The 23,621-nt window shown below is 46.0% G+C and overlaps 1 protein-coding gene and 1 non-coding gene across 2 annotated transcripts in view; one reads left to right on the forward strand and one right to left on the reverse strand.

The window, feature by feature from the left end:
- The window catches only part of ccser1 (coiled-coil serine-rich protein 1), a 104,860-nt gene extending 85,833 nt beyond the window's left edge, over nt 1–19,027 (reverse strand). Inside the window, exons 1-5 of the mRNA XM_076014696.1 lie at nt 18,015–19,027; nt 16,342–16,771; nt 15,250–15,434; nt 7,857–7,947; nt 4,722–4,827 (exon numbers count right to left, since the gene is read on the reverse strand). Coding sequence (XP_075870811.1) covers nt 4,722–4,827; nt 7,857–7,947; nt 15,250–15,434; nt 16,342–16,771; nt 18,015–19,001 — 1,799 coding nt within the window. The 5' untranslated portion in view covers nt 19,002–19,027. The remainder of the gene's footprint in view (nt 1–4,721; nt 4,828–7,856; nt 7,948–15,249; nt 15,435–16,341; nt 16,772–18,014) is intronic.
- Nucleotides 12,106–12,178, forward strand: trnav-uac (transfer RNA valine (anticodon UAC)). The gene has a single exon. It is a non-coding gene; the product is annotated as a tRNA-Val (tRNA).
- Nucleotides 19,028–23,621: the final 4,594 nt, after the last annotated feature.

The following is a 23,621-nucleotide window of genomic DNA, read 5'->3' on the forward strand; positions in this document are numbered from 1 at the left end:
TCAGTATCCCGGTTTGTTATTATTGCGTTATTTGTGTAGGTGCTTGAGATGTTTATATTAGAGAAAATGAGATCCTCGTGGCAATTTATGGGCTTAACGCTGTTACAATACTGGCGACACACTGCGTAAATATTACCCACCGCATTTTGAGCAACGGGGACAAGAGAGCACAGCAAATGTTATAAGACGTCTTGACCTCTGGCTGGTGTCACTGCCTCCGTATAAAACAGAGGGCCGGTGGGTGAAGACGCGCTGCTAGAACTGGCGGGACAAAGTCGTAATTGTGGAGTTTAACGATTATATCACACTTAGCGGCTGCTTTATTGGGGTCATGTTTAACTGCAAGTTAAAACAAATATCTTGTCAGCCAATCACATGGCAGCCAGCCCCTTGACAGATTCAGACAGGCAGTCAGGGTCAACACGACCTGCTGAAGTTCAGGCCGGGGCATCAGAAAGGAAGGTGGAAGGTGATTTAAATGTTTTAGGTTGTTTGGTGGCAGGCGAGCTGGTGCGAGTGTTTCAGAAACTGCAAAAGTCTGTGATGAGTAACAATTCCTGAAGTAACATTTGGATGGTAAGGCCTGAATTTGGCATAAGCAACATCCAAGTAGGGATCCAGCTGGCCGTCCAGACGCCTGCTGCTGCTGCTGCTGCTGCTGCTGCTGGGTACAGTACATTTTTTTAGCACAGTTTAGGAACCTCAGTGTAGCTCTATATTGTTGCTGAACACATACAGTATTTCTTTGAGGCTACTGTGTTCCATCTTCTGTTGGCTCTAATCAAAAGGGTTCAAAAGTGACATCTGCTGTCACCAGGTCTCGTTTCCTTTTGGGATGCGGCACTGGAAACCATCTCGTCTCAACGTAGACCAAAATCTCTGAGGGACGTCGCCAGCGCCCTGCCGACCCAGCGGCGGGAGGAGTAAACAGTCAGGTAAAATCCGATGATGAGCAATGTCCACATGTTCCAAAAAGTGGACACTTAAAGTTCACAATTATAGGGGATACAGAAGGGACTGTGTCAAAGAAGATAGAAGGCTTTATAGATCAGACCCTGACCTCTCATAGTACCACCCAGTCCCTCACAACTTCCTCTAAAAAGGCGGATAACAGCAGCAGCACCTTAAATTGCAGCCGGCACAGAGCCTTGACTCTGCAAACAGAGGGGAGTAATACATTGGAGGGCAACGATGAGTGTGTGTGTGTGTGTGTGTGTGTGTGTGTGTGTGTGTGTGTGTGTGTGTGTGTGTGTGACACTCCAGTGCTTTCAAAGACAAGTCAGTTAAAGAGAAACAAGCGATGAACCGTCTGAGACGAACACCTTGCATCGTTTGGAGAAGGTTGAGTCCCAACTCGTATGAATCACTGACGCCGTCTAGACATGGTGGAAAAATGCTCCATTATTCAGCAAAGCACTGAGAGGGTGTGAGGAGTGTCATGGAAAAAAAAAAAAGAAAAGAAAAAAAAACGCCGGTCTCTTGGAAAAATCGTCAGAAGCGAAGGCCAGGTCCAGCGTATGAACGGCGTTGTGTTAATCGTTCAAACTCCGCTTCAAAAACACGCCCACGCTGCTCGACCTGCGACGTCTCCGCAGACAAAGGAGATCCGAGCCGGTTCATTCATGGGGGAACGACGCTTACGCCACTGGCCGTAAAACAAACCGAAAGAGCAGAGGCACTTATCATCTGCTGGTCCTACAGGTTGACCCAGGCTGGCGACCGAACTTCCACACATGTGTAGCACAGAAATGAAAATGCTCCGATTCTGTTGAAAAAGTCAGCCAATCATCATTTGGCGTATGTGTGTTAAGGTATAAAGTCGCCGCCAATCGGCTTTCACGTCACATAGGTGTTAGCTGGAGACACTTGCAAACTTTTGTTAACGTTAGGATGAAAACTAGCTTCACACCAAAGAAGTCTAAAGTAAAGCAAAATGCAACAATTGTGCCAAGGGTGTATAGCGGCCAACGACGGTAAAGGAAGGATTGATTTTGAGCAAACCCTGATTTGAATCACCAGTAAAATGGAAAATAAATGTTTTGTGTTGTAATTAAAATGTATTTTTTGTTGTTGTTAAAATTGCTTTTATAGGTTAAATGTGTAATATTTGGAGATTTTTAAGAAGAATCAGCGACATCAAGTGGATACATTTGAGATTGCAGAGCTCATACACTTAAGTCTTCTTAGGGACTCCGTACCCTCCCTCTCCCAAGCTTGCCAGTGAACTACGACGACCTGTGAGCACAAACCAGGATACCTTGTCCATCTTCTTCTTGACTGATTTATTTGAGGACGCAAGCGTTCACCCTAAATACAAAACACTCTGTCAGGCCGGCTGGATTGTCCACACCAGGCTTCTTTATAATATAGCAGTGCATGATGGCACCACTATAGCAACCCCCTTGCTATATGTATATTCTTATATACACATAAGAACTGGTCTAAGGGTAGGAAAACCAAATTACTTTTATTGTACTGTGGGTATACAATTTTATTTATGTATTTATGAGCTGTATGTTAAGTTTTTACCAATATAAAAAAAATCATAAATCAAGCCAAATTTTACACATTGGACCTTTAGAACACATCGTGTCAACAAAAAAAAAAAAGTATCATTCTGGGACCGGTGTCGAAACCAAGGTCTCAAAATTGACATTGCATCCACAAAACATTGACTGACACCCAGCACAGGTGACGCCGAGCCTTGTTATTACGTGGCGGCACAAAGACAAACGCGTCGAGGAGGTTTATGCGTGCGCCGCTTGTCCTTTATTCCCCGGTGCGGGAATGAAACAAGTGGCTGAATGAAATCAGACACGAAACCCTCCTTGGCAGCGGCGCTCGCACGTACAAACGGAAAGTCTAAGCGTTCCCCTTTAAGTCCTCGGCCAAGCGGGAGCAGGATGAGATCAGAGAGGCGGCTCTCATTTTTCGTCGGGGGAGAGAACTTATTTATTAATTTAGCCTCCGTCGTTCTGCGTCGCGGGCCGAGTCTCATCTCGGAGGGACATAAAGTATGTTATGCATTTACAGTGGGGGGGGGGAAATGCTCGGCTCAGCAGTTCTCAGAATAGAAACTAGACAAACCCACCCCTCCACCCCCACCCCCCACCCTCTCCTCACCCTCGCTCTCCCTCCTCACCCGTCCACGCAGTAAGCTTATCAGCCTATTATTAGTGCTTATTTATGATTTCCTGCTGATATGTAACCGAGGGAATCCTGTTATTCATCCGTCGACAGGAAACTTCTTTTTGGTGAGCCGTGATAGAATTTTAAAGGTCACATATTATGCAGAAAATCCATTCTGCCAATGATGTGAGTTTCTAGCCTGTCGGTGAGCTCCCCCAGTGGAGGTCTTCACAGGTCCCAAGATTCAGACTCATTTCTGGAAGCCATGCACAACCAAAAATGCCACCCACGGACCTGGCAACCCGTATCAAACCGGACTGCTACAGTAATGGATACCTTTCATTTGGACGTTGAAAGGAAAAACTTTGCAGGGCAAATCTTAACATACAGCATCCATCCTCCTCATTAGTTACATCCAGCCAGACTTCCTCTTCACATGTTTCCTCTCTTGCTAATAGAACAGCATAGCTAATTTCTGAATCTATAGCTAATCCACTCGGTGGGCTTTCATCTCAGTCCAAATGCAACTCCTAAGATTCCACAGCAGTGGAGTTCGAAGCGATTTATATAACAGAACAAGAGCTTAGACTGTTTTACGCTTTCAAAATAAAATTGCGATTCCCGAGCGTTAGCATTGCGAAACTTTTGATCACCGCCTCGCCTGAAGCGATCCACCCACCCCACAGACGCACTGATGTTTGCTCGTAACTCCTCAGCACTGAGCTTAAATCACACCAAGTCAGACATACATCAATAAACACTTAGTTGACTATGAGTCTCAGAGAACTACAGAGTACTCTTGACAAGAGACACTACGTATAATCAAGCCAGGACCCGATTCATTAAAATCAGACCTGGCACGGTCACAGTGCTGTCCATCCTTCTTCTGGAAAGGATGGATCCCATCCCAGACTAGTGTTCAACTCAAACAACATCAGTCTTAGGAAGAAAATAAAACCAACGGTGTTGTTGGAGGATATCAACACAGGACAAAACAAGTTATTTTCTGTGAGATCAATCTTCTATTAATATAGGGCACTTGAGGCTGCTCCAATGGTGTCCATAGGATAAGAAGTGAAGATCAGAAAAACGGGTATGAAATGCACTATGGTCATTGCTTTCATAAATCTGGAAAGTGATGTATTCAAGCTGTGTTATGTCCACCGTGTTACAACTGGATGAGAACTTTGAGGTGGAGGATGGGGAGATTGGAGTGCAAAGGAACCTTGCAAATGAAGTCTTTTGCTCAGGAAGTTGGGAAGGCAGCCTGTCTGATGGAAGCTACACGATCCCCAAGTAGCAACAGATAGTGAAAGTAAATGGTGACATTTAGAAACCACAAAGCTTTGACGTAATCATATAAAATCAACAAAAAGCAAGTTTGAACTGCAGAAGCGACGACAACCTTCCGATCATTAGTACAGAAACATGCACAAATGTCCAATAAGATACATAAGAGAGAGAAAAAAAAGAACATCCACTTCCTTTATTGCCTTTATCTCCTTTATCTTTATCTTCGTCGTACTTGCCAAAAAACTTAATAAGCTACTTGAGGAGTTTTTCAACACGATGATCTGAAAGTTCAACGTCACCTGTGGCTGGAGTCTTTCCCTGGGATGCGATCTCCTGACGGCTCCATGGGGGAGGGGAGGAGGTTGAGGCAGGAGGCCAGGGACTGGCTGGAGTCCTCTCTGGACACTGCACACAGGGCCAAACAACACACCAGTCAAACACCCAAACAGCGTGCAACGACACCATCAGTTCATTCGGAAACGAGATTCCCCTGGTTTCGACGGCTCGTTTGAGAGCCATGAAAGACGTCCCGGATCCGAGGTTGGTGATAAAGGCGAGCTTTGGCATTTCTTCATGCCAAATTCATGTCAGGTTCTGCGGTATTACGGTCCCCCCCCGTCTGATTCCTCGGGCCACGGCAGTCACCAGCGGGGCGAGAAGATGATCACTGGCGGCTATAAACTGCACTGAAACTGCCCGCTTTTTAATAAAGGCCTAAACAAGCCACCAGAGGGAAGTAAATAAAAGGCGGGGGCAATAAGAGTGTGTGGGCGTTCTGCAGTGTGTGTGTGTGTGTGTGTGTGTTATCTTTGTCTCATGGTCTCACGGATGTGCGCTCGCTCCTTTATATGCCGTGTAAAGGTAGTGATCCATGTGGAAATGTGAGGGTGTGTGTGTGTGTGTGTGTGTGTGGGTTGCCTTCCTCGGCGTCCTTCTTTGCATTTATTCTCAAGCTTTAACTTGTGTTTGAACCCCCCCCCCCCACACACACACACACACACACACACACACACACACACACACACACACACACACACACACACACACACACACACACACACACACACACACACACACACACACACACACGTCACGCGGTTCCCCCGACTTTATGAGAACGATTCATCAAAGCTTTAATTTCACGCTACAGTTTGGAAGCCATTAGGTCTGATGGCTGCAACATGCGCGCTGTACTTGTGTGCGTATTAATGACGGCGCCTCCGTTGACTCTGCTGCGGGAGGAGCAGGAGGAGCAGGAGGAGCAGGAGGAGGAAGAGGAGCGGTCGTCAATCCGCCTCCGCGAGTGTGAGCGAGCGCTAGGCTAAACGTTGCCCCGCCGTCTCACAACTCTCTCAGGAAAATCACTTATTGAGAAGATTCCGAGCTTCTTCTTTTTTTTTTTTTTTAACCGCAAACGTGAAGTTCTGAGAGTCCGTAAGGGATGTTGCCGGCAGGAGGAAGGATGTAAACTTCCATTTATAGATGAACCGATACCGACATCCGTTAGATGAGAATCTGAAGAAAGCCTGCCTTGCCCTGTGGGCGCAGTTTTATAGTAAATACATGCAGCGTAGCATTTGAGCTGCTCAAACAGCAGCATGTATGAGGGTTGCCTTTCACAGATTGGCCCATGTTGTGATAAAGTGCATTTTCAAATGACTTGGAAAAACAATCCGCATTTTGGTTTCGGTTTTTAAACCTAATTGCTGCGGCAATCTTGCGGAGAACGATTAAATGGGTTTGCTCACTCAAAACTGAATTTTCACCCATTTACTACCCACATCTATGTCAGCGGAGGCTCCGGTGACATTTTCAAATCCACATGAATGTGTCTCGGGTTTCACAGCGGTCGGGCGCCAAGCATTGCGGTGAGAGCAAAACAAGAGAGGAGAAACACAAAGTGCGTCTTCATCCAAGAGTCCGAAAGACTCTGCAGTCCCATCTGCCTCCCGGCAGCAAAGTGTCGAGCCCAAAGATCCAAAACCCAGGACTCCAAACTGTGGCAAGTTTACTAGAGCCGTCCATTGGTTGGAATTCTGGACTTCTGTTCAACTCCACGATGGTTACCGACGCCGCGGTGAGCGGCAAATTGGTCAAATTAAATCACAGAGCAAAACAGATGTACCGCAAAAAGTAAAGAAAAAAAAAATGAGCGGAATTCAGCATGAGCAATGATCTACAGGGAGGTTTCATTATTGGTGTAAAGCGAAAGAAAATCAAGTTGTTTCGTCCTTCGTCCTGGAACAACACACTGAGTCAGGGAAACGGTGAAAATGAGAATTGAAACAAAATAAAGCAGCAGCATTTTTTTTTTGCCAATTATAATGTATTTTAGGCATGCTCCTCAGCTTAAAATGAGAATAACTAATCACAGTACAAGCTGCACCTGCACAAGGTGTGTTACTGTGTTGGCATCACTAGCTGCGATTCCATTACCCCAAGAATTTCGCAAAACCGAAATATCGCAATGAAAATCTGGTAATGGAAACACGGAAATTTGGGAAAACCTCTCAAATGTGGCTAAAAGGTTTGTACGCTCCTGAGGTGGGTTTTTTTTTTTTTTTCAGGCGTATCAATATAGAGGTAATCAGAGAGAAAAATATAACAACCATTCAAGCAAACAAAAGTAAACAGCCAAAAGCACACCTAATTCTTATTTCGTGCTCATGCGCTTCGCACCTTTGAATGAAAACACCTGCAGATCGCAATTGCGGACTTTGTTGAAATTTGTCAAAACATCGCTTTTATTTTGTGAAAAACTGTAATGGAACGCAGCTAGCGTCTTCCTGCTGACAGACGGGCATGACTGCTGGTGCGTGGCCTGTCGACTCTTCCCACCCGTCTTCATCAGTATCTCGCTGCATTTAAGAACGCACAGCCCCATCCGAATCCTGAATGTTGCAGCCTCATTTAAATACTCCTTCTGATTAATGGCAGGGGAAATAAATGCAGCCGCATTAAGACTTTGTTTCCTAACATTACCAAGAGAAAGAGAGAAGATACTTGTCTTTCCATTTTGAGACTTGTGCGCATTAATGCAGGGCAGTATAATTTCATTTTTTTATTCAAATCTCCAGGCACCTGACCAAAGCCCGGGATCTAAAATTAATCACATTTTGTGTGCTGCTACACATCAAATTCATTACACATACGGTCCAGGTTCGGCTTAATCTTTTGGAGTAAAAGGGCAAAGTTTAATTTTGTATCCGCTTGAGAGTTTCGCACGCCCCGTCAAACTTATTTAAGCGTGCCGCAATAATTTGCCGCCGTCATGTTGGAGCAGAGCTCAGGGAAATGTTGAGCAGGACTCTCGCACACAGGTAGATGCAAAGTTCACTTTGTTTGTTTGGTCATTGTCAGCGCAGGAGCACAGGTAATGATTCCAATAAAAAATAAATCAGACGAAGATCTGAAGTGCAAAGTAACAAAGTTACCATGGCGATGGCGCTGATCATCGGAGAGGTCCAGGTCTAGCATCAGATCGTCTTCGTCCAGCTCCGAGGAGCCCAGGTTGTTCAAAACATCCTGAAGGGAAAAAGCAAAACCAGAGAATCATGCAGAGTTGACAAAGGAACACTGACGTTACAACATTGTAAATGTTTAAATACTGTGGGATCAGCCTAAAGCAAGTCATCATAATGAAGCTTTTTTTTTTTCATATATATGACAACTTTATTCCTTCTTTATGACACCCAACTACTGTCAGAAAGAAAAAGAATTAAAAATACAGAAGAAAATACTTAAAATGGGGTTTCAAATTGGTAAAAGTGAAATAAAATAAAATGAAATGATAAAAAGCTGCTCATTAAAGTGATCAAGGAGGCTCATTATACCAGAGAAGATGTGCTTCAACCTGAGAGACACTAAACCTTATCAACATTGGCAATGAAGCGGATTTTATTTTTTTTAATGGACATGGTATTAGTGTGATATTATTAGGAGAAAAAGGTAATGGGATTTTTTTTTTCACTTTGCCTGCACTTAATGAGGGTATTCAGCCCCTCATCACGGCAAGCCAAGCTCGTGAAAACGTAATGTTAGCCCTGTTATGAGGGGATCATTAAGGTTCGGGTTGAGAGAGCAGTGAACGCACTAAATGAGGCTGCAGGTTTGTGGGACATCTGTCAAAATTCCCCACATTTCGTTGGCAGAAATGAAAAGGAAAAAAAAAGGCCAATATGAAGACTTTACTCTCCCTCCATGAGCAACGGATGCACAAGTTGAACAGCACTTGAGACAAGACTTCAAGTTTATCTCCATGTGAGATAAAAGAAAAGATATTAAATGCAAATTGCAAATGGAAAAAAAATTAACTGGTCGGGTCTTGGTGGTCAAGAACACCTCAACCCACTGCTCGAATCATAATGCGGCTCTTAATATCTCGCGCCTTCAGCTCTGTGGCGTTTCAAAAAAAGAAAAAAGGTCAATGCTGCCCTCTGATGGTGGCCTGTGAGAACTCCATCCCACATACCAGAACATGACGAATGGAGTATTTCTGAATACGTCACAAGTGAAGTGCATTTATGACCTTTTTTTTAAAAGCGATAGTGATATCAGTCAGTGATGACCCCCCCGCCCTCTCACCCTACCCCATCAGGAAGGACATGAAGGTTCAACTTGGACCAGAACTTTCAGAACTTTTACTAATTACCCTAAACATAAAACATTTGCAGATAATTTGACACGGGCTGGAGTCTCAGTGCAGTAATTTTCATCAGTCTGTTCACCTTGCAAGGCAAAAATAACCATTTAATAATCCGGCATGGTGCTTTGGACTGTAACCTGAGAGAACCTTTTAAAATGGAAATAAGGTGGGCGGCGGTTCCCACAGGCTTTTAGAGCTCTTGCTATTGGTTGCAATGCCTCAAATGAACACAGTGAAGATTTCATTTTTCGTTGCAAAGTACAAAAAGAACTTCCTGGAGGAGATTAATGCCGTATTTTGAGAACAAGCGATTTGTTAAATGAAAATTTTACGTACAGGTGTACATTCAGTGTGACGTAAAAAATAAGATTATGGGCAAGATGTTGAATCCTTCTGCTGCTTCTTCTTTATAGTTTTTCTCTAAAATTTCAACAACAACAAAAAAAGCACAAAAAAAAAAAGCTACCATCTCAATAAATTGTGTAGTTTTGCTGCTGTTTGTTGTTTACAAACACTGCCTGTGTGTGACACCAGGATCTGAACAACAACTCCTTCCACTCTGGATCTGTCATTAATACACCACTAGTTTCCTACTTACCAGTGTTTTAATTAGCAGAATTTTGCACACAGCTCCCGTTAAAACCTTAATTATCGTATATTTTGTTCGTTCACGTGACAGTTTGTGGCTCTGACAGCGGCTCACAGTGGACTGAGCCTTGCACACACAGTGCCTTCACACCTTCATAGACAAGCAGATTTCGAACAGGCTCATTAGTAGTAACAGCGTGCGTGTGTGTGTGTGTGTGTGTGTGTGTGTGTGTGTGAGAGAGAGTCTTTGTTAGAGGGGAAGAAATCTTCAAATCAATGTTCCTTCTGATCTCATCATAGCGACTAGAAATGACTTAATACATTATTGAGTTTTTGTGTTCGCATGAAGTACATAAAGCAGCTGAACACACGGTCTCGTTTCAGATATTAAAGCCGACGGCTTGGAGGCATTGAGATATAAATGAAAGCCATACCAGGCGATGCTATTATCCGGACTTAATTTGAAAGTGAATTACCTAATTTAATGTCCCCCTCCAACCAAAAAGGAATATGTTCCCGCGCATGTCACTTGTGTGTTCTCGGGGGGGGGGGGGGGTTCAAGCCATGAGTTAAGACGCCACATCGCTTTCAGTTTCAAAATGGTATCTCCTAACGGCAAGCGGGATGAGAGGAAAGAACCTAAAAGAGAGATAGAACCCAGGAAAAGGGCGCTTCCAGTCCATCAAAAGGCATTTGTTTCCATTTACGGCGCTGCAGCAATGTACAGTCCATGAAAACTGCATTTATTCACAGCAGCTTTAGGGCGGTTAACGCGGCTGGATCAGGGCGGGGGGGTGGGGGGTGGGGGGGGGGGTGATTTGGATCTGCGGCGGGGTGCGATGGCTGGCGGCGACGGCGGAAAATGCACAGACTAACAAATGACTTTCATTGTCAATGAGCAGACACTTCACATCCAGTTGTGTTTATAACGTGCCTGAGGACACCACGGATCGAGCGTCTGGTCAAGTGGCTGAAAGGAAAAAGTGCTCCTGATCCGCAGTGTGTCGTCCACGTCGTCCCTCGCGCACGCACACACACACACACACACACACACACACACACACACACACGCACGCACGCACGCACACACACACACACGCACACACACGCACACACACACACACACACACACACACACACACGATGCTGTGTGTCTGACAGCAATTAGAGATGAGAAACTGACGCGTGAACGTATATATTGCAAGTTCCAAGCAGCGCGTGACAGTTTATGTAAAGATGTCTGGCATTAATGCCGCAGCGGCCTGGATGCGATGCTGCTCGTGTTGTCCCCATGCATCAGCGACGAGTTAACAATGACGAGTTGCATCTTCTTTGTCAACCTAAAGGGCTCAGTTTGTCTTTAAATCCGCACTTTCCTTAAACATCTGGGCGACTTGGAGCGGATGAATCGCCTACATATTCACTCATAACTCAATGTTTGTGAAGCAATCCGACAATGCTCCCTTCGAGGCTCCAGCTGTAACCTCCTGAGCATCATTAAAGTCATCATCCAGCAACAAAAACTGCAAGGCAAAGATGGAAAGAACATAAACAGATTGAAGTGGGCCGACAGGAAATAACCATTTGCGCATTTTGCAGATGGGCCACTGGTGCACGCTGAGTGTGTTTTAATGGACCCATTTGAAACGTCACAAATTCGAACCATCGACACGCCTGTACTTTGCATTTGCAGAAACATTTCTCTTATTTATTTCTCTTATTCCTTCTTAAGAAAAACAGTAAACGCTCACAACATCCAGCAGAAAAAGATAAACCAAAACAGGATGTTCCAGCCTTGGTGATGCACTCGTGCGGATGAACAGAAAGTTCTATTTGATGACCGCTGACTTCAGCCAGCACTTTGTTCAGAAGTTCCTCATCCCCACCTTCAAGGACTCTATGGCTGCTACCACAGCTCTTCGCTTGACGTTGGATAGCAGTGAAAGGACCAGGACTAACAGCAGGTCAAGCGATTTACTGAGCAGAACGTGAAGCGTTGAAAAGACAGTTGTGTTCTTTGGGGAAGTGGAAGTAGAAAAAGGCAACACTCCTAACCACCATCAGGGAAGCAAACCACGGCATAGCACGTGACAGGCAGAGCTACGGACTCCTGTACTAACGAGGACAACAGATTCAAACACAACCTATAAGACTGAGAAGAGTCCAGAGACTTCAAACACCAATACCAAGAGGTCCAAACAGCCTCGAGTGTCGACCCCCACTGGCACACTGGGGAAAATGAGAGCTGGGAGTCGACATTGTTTGCTATTTGGCCCAGATGTCAGACTGTGGCCTGAGTCATCAGTACCACCTCAGTGGTTGGCCCCCGTCTGCTGAGTCATGTGACTTCATAATTATTCTTGTGGAAGGCGAAGAGCAGCCAACAGCTGCAGTATATAAACTACTGCTATTCATGGGTTTGCCTCAAAACAGTTGGGCATCTTTCTGTGGTTTCTGTAGTGTAGCGGTTATCACGTTCGCCTTACACGCGAAAGGTCCCTGGTTCGAAACCGGGCAGAAACACTTCCTGTTGCCCTCCTGACTGGACAAACTCCGACTATACAGGTGGTTGGATGCCGCTAGCAAGCAAACTATCTTGTTTTTAACAAACCCAGCAGTGAACCTCTATGGGACCAAACACAAAACCCAACGACTTCTCGGACATCCAACCCCAACCAGTTCCTGCAGTGTGGTGGTCATCAATATGATATACGCGTCAGAAAGTCCATTTCAAAAAGCAGCGGCTTTTCATGGCACCTACAGGGCACCTACCAGACACCCCGATGAAGACAATTTTAACACAAATTTAACACAATTGTCATATACATATCTATCAGTACCGATACCCGGTACTGGTATCAGTATGGGTGCATCCTTGATTCCAACTATATTTGGTCTTCAGAAAGCAGCAGTCAAGACAGGATAAGAACAGACGGTCCCTCTCAAGCAGTGTGTGCGTGTTTAAATTCCTATCAGCAATAACATTGTATTTGTGATGCCAAAGAAAAGAAAGAACTTAAAAATCTTCTATCTGCAGCGTGCCTCAATATTAAAACAGTCCTCAGTGGGGGGGATCTTTAGGTCACGCACCGTCTACGTTGGAAAAATAAATATCTGGCGGCGCCTCAAAGGGACTTGAAAAAGAGAATTACAACTGGAAGGAGCTCGCTAAACAGCCGGAGCAAAGGCAGGCACCGGCTCCGCTTCCCTCGGGGCGGAGGAAACACAGAGTTTTGAGTTCAACAAATGAGTCATTTGTCGCTGCAAACACATTCTTTTTTTTCTTCTCTGATAATTACACTCTGCCTGGGCTGCTGTGACGCAGAGTGAAGCATGTGAAGGCCGAGCTGTTGAAGGACTGCTGTTGACTGGCCCAGGTGACTCGTCCCACCTGCCTGCCTGCCTGCCTGCCTGCCTGCCTGCCTGCCTGCCTACTGCAACACGTCAGACACGCCAGCACGTGCCAGACACGGCGCTCAGCTCGCTCTCTTCCCTCCATCAGCGGCCTAATTAGCTGATCCCGGATTTTAGTAAAAGAGACTTGTTCATCGTTCAAAAGCGCTGCAGCCAGCGCAGTCACACTGCAGGATAGATAGAGAGACACATAGATGCATAGATGGACGGACGGACGGACAGTAAACAGAATGTTATCTATAACTTTTCCACTCTTTATTTTTTATTTTTTTCCCTTTTATTTATTTATGTTTTATTATTATTTATTATATATTCTTTCCCCTTATGATATGTTTTGTTTATTGCTGCTAATATTTTGAGCACCCCGACACAAGCTCAGATTTTCTTTTCGTGTCAATTTGGTTTGTATTTGATAATATGTTCATACAATCTTGCCACACTTTTGTGTAATAGAAAATGAATGCCGTAAGACAATGTATGCAGGACCCTTTGACGCCATAAAAACCTTTGAAACACGATAGATGGATAGATGGATAGATAGATGGATAGATAGATAGATAGATAGATAGATAGTCCATAGAGAGTAAAATAATAATTCAAAGAGAGAATTCAAGGTAAAAACTCTCAGCTGTTCGTGGGCAGGGGAGGAGAGAGAGGAGTGAGAGAGGAGTGAGAGAGGAGAGAGACAACACCCCATCATCGGTCCGAAGCAGAAGCACGGTGAACTCGCGCAGCAACGTGCGCCGTGTATCCCTGACCTCTTTAATCTCCTGGTAAAAGCTTTTAGTCCCCCGACGAAATAAATGAGATTAACTTCAACAGGCTCGTCTCGAGCAGAGTTTCCTCTTCTGTGTGTGTGTGTGTGTGTGTGTGTGTGTGTGTGGATCAGCATCCACGTGCGGCGTTCGTTGTTATCATTTGACTTTTGTTCTCGAGACATGATGGAGTTCCCCAAAACACAGAGGTTGAACTTAATGCTTTGCTGCATTTCAAAGCTTTGGAAACAGCTTTGACTTTAAGACTGAGACTTTCTTTACTGTCATTGACGAAAAGAAACACGGCAGTGATTCCTTCTACGACAAAATGTCGTTGCCCAGCTCCAGAGTACAGCAATCGTTGCTACTTTGTTAGAATTGAATATAAAAAAGAATATGAAACTTCTGGAGGAAGAATAGTGGGAGAATAAAAATAAATAAGATAGAATAAAAAATGTATAGGTCAGAGAAATATTGCACCTAACGAAAGTATAAACGGTACAAACAGAGACATAGTGGCAGCAGGCTGGAGGGGTTGTTTGGCAATTTTTCAAAGCTGAAACCTGTCTGTTAAGATTCCTGTGACGAGTCACAAAATGACCGACAGACAGACTCTCAAACCAGACTTCATAAAACCCTCCTCCTATTTTAATTTGTGAAGTCAGTTAAACCTGGCGAGGCTGGACGCCCCGACTGCCACCGCCTGCCAGTCCAACAGAGGAACCCCCCCCCTCCGTCTGACTGTGATGAGCTGCGTTGAGTGGTTGTTTTTACGCACACGGCCTCAGAACGAACCTGTTGACAGGCCCCCGCACGGCCGCCACCACCGCCGCCGCCGCCACTGCCAACACGGCCTTTTAGCTTTACAACTAAATATCGCAACATCTCACATTCAACACAAACAACTTTTCCGGGAGGCCTGAAAGGTTGACTTCGGTTGTACTTCCAGCTGAACAAGCGTTAAGGACACGGTGCCTAAATCCGTATGTTTTACATTCCCTTCACGCGCCGCTGACGCTCCCCTGTCAAGAGTCTTTTATCGCGAGCTGCGCAACTCAGCCGATAGGAAGTATTGTCATTCTTCATCTCAATGATTTTTCTCCGCCCCCCCCCCAAAAACGCATTTGTTATCTTTCAACTCTGTCATCTGCATTATTTAAATTTCCTAGAACCAAGTTTTAGATCACAGAGAATTCTGTCTTTCTCCTCTTCTCACATTAAATAAACAACGAACCAGCGGCATCTGCGCTCCTGCCGTACGTGTCCTGGTGATTTGTGACAGCCTGATGCATTTCTCTGCACATCCAAACATGATCACATTTCTTTTCTTTTTTTTGGCTTTAGGGTTGTCACTTGCGGTACCTGCCTTGCTGTACGAGTCAGAAGATGCATTTCAAAAAGCAGTGGCTTTTTCAGGGCACCTACCAGACTCCCCATTTTGGACGATGAAGAGTTGTTTCTGTGCTTCAGCAGGCCACATCCTTCCATGCCCACGGCATCTCGGTGGTTGCCATGGACACGAGGACCGCCGGCCCCCTCGGACGATGAGCGCAGGCGCCTCTCCATCCGCATCACCTCGTGATAGGGACTCACGCTGCTGCCCAGATTGGCTGCAGGAGGGAAATCAGAAGGAGAGAGGAGTTCTTCAGCGAGACAGATCAGGAGATAAAATAAAGCTAGCAAGTCACTCAAAATAGAACTGGCATCACAGATTTTATGCCTAAAACTATATGGCATGTAATCTCATAACCTGTTCTCTCTTTGATTATTGGCCAGAAAAGTGTTTTTTGCAGACTAAAGTGAAGCCACTTTGAAGTTTTTGGTTTTTGATCGTTACTCCTCTTAATTATCCTGTTTGACGCGCTTTAGTAAACTGTCTTGATTGACATAACTCTTAAATTATGGCTATAAGGATAATGTTTGACCTCTTACAACCAAATTAGAACCTTGTCCCTTGAAACCTAACGTAAGAGATATTTTTAAGATGTTCCCATGACATTGGTTTCAAAAGGCAACAATTAAAAAAAAAACAAGGTGTGCAGGTCATGCCTGTGATAATCACAGTCAGTGTGTGAGAGTAAGAGAAAGTCAAACATATTTAAAATAACAGCATATGAGACAGGGCAGAAAGTCAACACTTTCCATTTGATGCATCTCGAAGTCAGACCTCGATAAACCTGTGTGCAGTTTACAAGCAATGATGACATTATAAGTGTGTGTGTGGCTGAGATGGTAGCGCAGGCTGTGAATTAATGATCAAGGGGTTGGCGGTTCAAATCCCACCTCCAACTGTCCACATGTTTGAAGTGTCCTTGAGCAAGACACTGAACCCTGATGAATGAATTAGAGGTCATTGTAAAGCGCTTTGTGGTACAGTGAAGGTGGTGGAAAGCGCTTTATGAGTTCAGTCCATTCAAACCTTAACTTTTTTGTCACATATGAACGCTATTGGAATGGTGACTCCTTTACGCCACTGCAGTCACTGAAAGCACCGATGCAACCGTCTGCTCAGCGTACCTGCGTGTGGTTTCCTCAGGTGAGAGGACCTGGGCTCGTGGCAGCCGCAGCAGGTCCCCCTCTCCTGGAAGGAGAGCGTGTGCCTCGCCCTCCTCTCCGACTGCTCCGGGTTCGAGTGGCAGCCCTCGCTGCGCGCCGCGCCCGCCTCGCTCTCGCTGGTGGTCTCGGCGCGGCAGCCGGCCTTCCTCCTCGCCACCAGCGCCCTCCTATGTTCGGAGGCTGCCGCCGCCACCTCGGCCGCCCTGGCCTCCCGCCTCTCCTCCTCCCTCTCCTTCCTCTCTTCCAGCGACTGCTCCCGCACGGGCAGGCAGGGCACGGCCGTCTCCGGCTCCGAGAGGGAGACGGCCGTCTCGTAGTCCGTGTTGTTGGCCGTGCTGATGTCGGGCAGCAGAGGTTTGTCGGTGCTGGACTGAGCCGGCGTGAAGAAGACCTAGAGGAGAGGACGCAAGGGGGAAAAAATAGCCTGAAATAAAAATCTCTTATTCAGATGTTTGATTGCTGAGGCAGCACAGAGCATCTTAAAGGTTAAGTGGGTAATATTTGGAGATTTATTGAAGAAGAAACAGCAACATCAAGTGGTTACATTTTAGATTGAAGCGCTCTTAAACTTACGTCCCCTCATGGACTCCGTACCTTCCCTCCACCGAACCTGCCAGTGAACTACAATGGCCTGCGAGCACAAACCTGGATACCTCGTCAACCTTCTTACCGTCTTTTTCTTCATTGGCTTATTTGAGCGTTCACCCTAAGTGCAAAACGCGCTGTCAGGCAACGGGATTGTCCACACCAAGCTCCCATAGAAATATGCTGGTGCAACATGGCAGCTAATTGGGAGCAAGACCCTTGATCTATGGATATTCTTATATACATATATGAACTGTTTTACAGGTAGGAAAACCAAATAATCTTTATTGTATTGTATACAGTATACACTTTTATTTGTGTATTTAGAAGCTCTATGTTCAGCTTTAAACAACAGAAAAATCATAAATGAAGCCACTGGACCTTTAAGGTAACGCCCTATCAAGTAGTTCCTCTTCAGAGGGATGAGCAGATTATTGTTTATATTTGCATGTGTTGGGTGGCTTCTGTCTGAAGCTCCCTCTGCAACCCCAGACATAACAAAATGGAATAACGCTTCTGAAGGTGGGAAAGTTGTGAGCGCAAAGGTGTGAAATGCGGAGAGAAGTTTGCAGACACGCATTAGTTTTCCTTTTCACACTTGTTTTTTTTTCTCCATAAAAACTACTTTATTTTGGCTCTAACTGCCCAATTTTCTACGGCACACTTGACACAACAGGCAGTCGCAGTTCTTTAATAGAGTTTTACACCCTTTTCTTCGTCTCTTTTTTTGGCACCAACATTCAGGGTCTCAGTGTGGCTATGTTGTCGAGTTTTTGTTTTTTGTTGACAGGTCTGAATATAGTGTGTGTCCAAAGGGACACAAACCCATTTCCACATCTTTTTAAAGTCAGATTCTAGTGGTCCAACAATCAAACATCCCAAATATTATAATAAACCTTCAGAAATCAACTTACACAACCTGCATTGTGTGAAAACACAACTTAACTACATGTTTTACATTATGGAGTGTTTAATAGATTTTTGTTTTTTCTGTTTTTTTGACCCCAGTCATTCGGTCGGTGCCTCCTCTAACTGTGGAACTGAGATACCTGGGAAGTCGAGACGGCCACGCTGAAGTTCTCCGGAGCCGGCGGAGGTTCTGCTGGAAGCGTCTCGGCGGGCGGGACCGGAGCGGCTGCAGCTGCAGGTCCCGGTGCCGGAGCGCAGCCGGGGCTCGGCGCCGGCAGGGCTTCCACCTCGGAGACGGAGTCCTCCGTGATGGGGACGAACTCGGAGGGCGTGGCGGCCGTGGTCCGGTCCTCCGATATCATGGGTGACTGCAGCGAGCTCTCGGCGCCCAGCAGGTCGCCGGGCCACGAGCCCGGGGTGAGGCCACCTCCACCTTCTCCTCCTCCACCTCCTGGTGGCAGCGCGGTGCCGCTCGGAGGCTCCGGGTTCACCTCCGGCGGCCGGTGGTGATCGGACGTCCGCGAGAACCGGTGGTGTGCCGAGAAGGACTTGGGCAGCAGCTGCTTCTTCTTCTGCTTGCCGCCGCCGCCGCCGCTGTAGTCGTCCAGGAAGCCCGAGTCGTCGCCCTCGTTGACCCCCGAGCCGCTGATGCAGTTGATGAAGACGTTGCGATTGGCTGCGGACGAGGAGGACGAGGAGGCTTTCTCGAAGTCCTCCGTCTGGGAGCGCGTCATCTTCTTCTTGTGGCTGCCGAAGCCGAAGGAGTGGCGCGAGCGGGGGCGCCCGAACCCGGCCGACAGCGACGTGGACGCGGCCTGCTGGCTGTTGCCATTGGTGTCGGCAGGCTGCGTCAGCGGGGGGGTGAGGTTGAGGTTGACGGGCTGCACGCGGGGCTCGCTGTGGCGCTTGGAGGCGAAGCCCAGGGACGGCGCGCGGAAAATGCTGCGGCGCTTGCCCGTGCTGCCCGAGCTGGAGTTGGTGCTGGACGGCGAGGAGCTGTGGACGCCGTTGCCCACGCCGCCCGAGGACGGCGAGGAGGGGAGGGAGTCCTGCTTCTTGCTGTTGCTCCGGCGGAAGATGGGCAGGCGGGACACCAGCGTGGAGCGGCGGGAGCCCGGTTCACCCATCGAGACGGCGAGGTGGGAGGAGCCTCTGGGGGAGGGAGGGACACAAAGGAAACAGGGGCTCATCGGAGGGTGACAATAAAGTCCAAACTGACAAAAAAGAATTCCCGCCAAATGTTTGCAAGTTCGCCACGTGTGCGGGAATTTTTCTTTTTTGTAAAAATGTAGAAATTTAAAAGAAATTTAAAATCATCAGTCATGAAGTTACGACTCAGATTTATTCCACAAAAATGAGAGTGCCAGCCCCTCTTTCTATCATGTCTAGTCACTAGGAAATAAATGATTGAAATTATATAATTTCATAAATAACTTTTTTCTAAATATATATATTTTGAAAATCCTCTTTTTAAAAAAAAAAAAAAAAATTAAAAAAAAGTGGGGGGAACTGCCCATGACGCCTCAACCTAATCAAAACAGCTCCACGACCCACTTCTGAGTCGCGACCCACCAGTTGAGACACGCTGCTGTAGGACTCAGAGGCTGGATGAGAGGACTCCATTTAAAACCCGTTGACGGTCGGCAATAATAGGAGTTAATGCGAAATAATACTAAAGCGGGACAGCAATGCATGCCAATCACGACTGGAATTTCCCCTCTTTCCTCTTCTGAGGAGTTCACATCGAGAACGGCGTCGAGGCTCGTCACACCATCAAAGTAGCTGAGACGCAGGGCAAAGTCAGAACCAAAGCAAGAGTCGCAGCCAGCGGCCTCGTTCTGCTCCCTGCGTTTAATCACGAGCTCCTCTGTAAACAAACCCTGCGACACCGTGGGTAAACGGCAAAAAACAAAAAAAACACACAAAAAGAAAACTGACCCACGTTCCGCGCGGCATTAATTACGGCCATTAATGTGGGAGAAGTACTCACGTTTACATCGTTTTCAGCAATTAATTAGAGGAGCAGCGAGCGTGCGGAACCTCCGACCGTGAAGGAGCTGCGTCCCGGGGAGAGCGACTCGCCTCTTTTGTTTTTGATCTCTGTGTAATAAGCTTACATTAACACTCTTTGCTGGAGTGGCTTATGAGCGCGTCACCTCCCGGAAAGTAAATTTGATCATCTAAACACACACACACACACACAGACACATATGAATTTACTGTTTTCTTTCCCAGGTCTCAGCGAAGACATAGAGACTAAAGTTATTATTGTTATTGTTATTGTCCGCTCCATGATGACCCGTGACCTCGCACGCTCTGCGGCAGGCGGCTCTGTCTGCACCACCAATTTGTGCAGCTTGACCAAATTGCACTAAATTAAAGTATTACAATATAATAGAAATTAAAATAAAAATGTGAACAGATTCACCTGGGTTGCTCAACAATCCGGAGTAAAAGGACTTTACTTTACACTTTAGTGGGCTACTTACTGTTCGGCAAACTATGCATTCATAACACTTAATGGCTGCTGATGAGCACGCTGACGCACAATTACCCACTGCCAACAAATTATGCACGGCACATTTTGAACACATTGATATGATACATACACATTTATTCTGCCTTCATAAAAAACAAAAAAAAAACGAATAGATGCTGCTAAGTGGCAGGTTGTGTGTGTAGTGAGATGAAGCAGCTGTTCATATTACGCACTGGTCCAGAAAAAGAACAGGGAGAGAGCGGCAACACAGGTGGGCACATTCCGAGTTGTTTGGTTTGACGGTACTGTCAGGTAATAACGCTACAATTTTAAGAGGCCAGTTGAATAACATTTCAACAAAATCAAAACAGTGGTGTTTTTTTGTCACTAAAATGGTAATAATGTGCATATGTAGAGACGCTATTTTCTTATCTGGCTAATCAGGGGAGGCTGGACACAGACCCTTCAACCGCTGACTCACTCATTCATTTAGTTTAAATGGGACACAGTCGCACGGATTAAAGATGTCAATAACAGCTAAATATGCAGTTTGGATTTTTGCTGTCCAGACACTGTTATGAGTGTCCACCAGCACAACCGACGTGGAAAAAACAGCAGCACAAACTGTAAATCTGTTGCTGAAATATCTGAATAATTGACTACAACCTAACACCTTTCTGTTCATTCATTTCCTAGAAATCATTTCATCCTGGCGCTTAAGTCAATGTTTACTTTGACAGGACAAAAGGCGCTGCCAGACAGAGGAAAAAAAAAAAAACACTGAAGGAATGAGTACAAGGCAGCAAACAGGTCACAAACTCTCCACTTCATAATCTGATCAAGAATGCGGGCGAAGCACTGGACCAAGTGTGACCCGTGGTGGCCCAACTTTCCAACCCACGGGGCTTAAATCAACCCTCACAAAGCGTGTTGGGGGAGTCACGGCCTAAAGCAGCGACACCACTGAAACACTTCACAACATGATACCAAATCATAGTGTGCTAAACCCACGCTGAGGTCCGAAAGGACAGAAGGAAGTATTACTGCCGTGGACTTCCTCAAAGCTCAGGCTCTGAGTGGGAAACAACACAATGCAGAAGTAAAACTAGAACCCGACTCGGTTCCTCTCACCTTTTCAATGGGCAGAGCTGCGTTGATGATGTGACACAAAAAGGAACTCATAAATTTTTTTTTTTAAAAAAGCACTGCTTGGTATGCAGCAATAACATTTCAATAAGCTTCTGCAAATGTGTTATATTTAGATTTGTGCATTAATACATAAACCAGACTAAGACTGAGTACTTTAAATCAGTGGACAGTTTGAAAGGACATAAGAAGTATTTGGTGTGGGTGTGAAAAATTGTGTGTGCCCTATACAACAGGTTTTCTACCTGGGTTCTATTTTTTACAAGACAACCAACCACTGTGCGTTACATTCCATTACAATACATCACAGTGTGGCAGTGAGATGACATATTTGGAAACACTGCAGCTCCTATACAGATGATGACTGTACAGCAAACAGCGAGGACCACACCAGCCTCTAATTTTCACTGGGGTTTGTCAATAATTTCTGGCATGGCTTCAATTCAAGTTGATCAATATCCATCCACTGGTCTTCAACGTGTCAACATTAGCCTTAGTCCATCGCAACAACAACAACAACAACAACAACAACAAAGAATGCATTTACCACACACTGATGCTTCCACAGACCTGTTGTCCAGCTGTGAGAGAATTTAATTTTAATTGAATTCGGTTAGTTAATTGACTAATTTATCTACGCTAAAGGTTATTGTTTGCACGTATAACTCAGCATTTCAGCCGTTCACACTATAGCAAGCAAGCATTTTCACACAGTTCGGAGTCTGTAACAAATTGTGTCCAAATTTATAAATGTATATATTTTTTTTTTTATGTCTTGTCCTGTCATTGTTTCATTTTCTTTACATGGTTCTCATTCGGACTCTGTGTGCACGATATGACTAAAAATGCAACATGTGAAAAGTACATTTTTCTTACATCATCATCATCATCATTATTTTTATTATAACAACGGCTTGTTATTGGTTTATACACACGCGAGTTTGGTAAACAATACGCTGCTCTCCACGTGCAGAATCGAAGGAGAATTTGATACATGCTGGTCATGCAGCGAACCTGCCTCGCGCCAAGAGTGGCTGCAAAAAAAAAAAAAAAAAAAAAAAAAGCACCGACACCTAGTTAATTATTTGTGAGTGAATGTGAATTTACAACTGGAGCGGAATGGGTCAATGGGCTAGCTAGCATGTGATATTTATATCGGCTTTATTGTTATACCGACGACAGTTAAGATGTGATAGTGTCGTCGGGGCCGGTTGCATGATTATCGGCGTGGCGGCGTGGAAGCGTTAGCTAGCGCTACTTTACTACATAATAAAGATGAGGCGACATGATACGTCGACGTGAAACCAGCAGGAGAACCAGCAGCAGCAGCAGTAGCGGCAGCGGGACGTCAACAACCGTCACGCCGAAACGTCAACAACGACCTTAAATCCACACTTAAGCTAGCCGAGTCAATCCGCTGCGGGTCAACACCGCCCGCACGTCCAAAAGGTGGAAAAGAAAAATAAAAGAAAAAAAAAACCCCAGCGAGCTCCTGTGGCTGCTCGGCTACAAAGGTCACCGGCGTTACGGTGTGGGCGGTTTGATAGAGAAGCCCGGTGGGCTCCGTCCGGTGCCTGAGCCCGGGATGGCTAGCAAGCACTCGGCGGACGTTCCGTGAACGCATCGCTCGTTTACCTCCTCCTCCTCTCCTCCAGCCTCTGCTGCCGGTGTGTGCGTCCGCCGAGGCCGCTGACGCAGGAACCGCCGCGCAGGGACTCGCTCCGTCGTGTGCTCCGGCTCACTTTCCCCGAAGCCCTACATGAGAATTTGGGCTGACAACGGAGCCGTATTGTGGCGTTAAGGCGCCGTGCTGTGTGGCGCTGCGCTGCGCTGACGCCGACGTTACACCTCCGTGACGTGGAGGCTCCGTCTTTCTCCCGGCGCTTCCGCCTTGCGACGACGTTGACGTGCCGCCACACCCCCTTCCTCCTCCTCCCCCTCCCCTTCCTCAGCCATTCCTCCTGCTGCATCCTCCAGCAGGTGGGTGATGGATGGTTGCATCCAACATGTGGATAATAGGATAATGAAGAAGAAAAATAATTAAAAAAAAAAAAAAAAAACCCACATACATTTAACGTAACATTACAAATTAAATTCGCCCAAAAAGTGTGATCATAACGAT

The sequence above is a fragment of the Nelusetta ayraudi genome, unplaced genomic scaffold, assembly GCF_046127955.1.
Source record: "Nelusetta ayraudi isolate G7.1 ecotype Tasmania unplaced genomic scaffold, CSIRO-AGI_Nayr_v1 ptg000170l, whole genome shotgun sequence".
NCBI classification, from domain to species: Eukaryota; Metazoa; Chordata; class Actinopteri; order Tetraodontiformes; family Monacanthidae; genus Nelusetta; species Nelusetta ayraudi.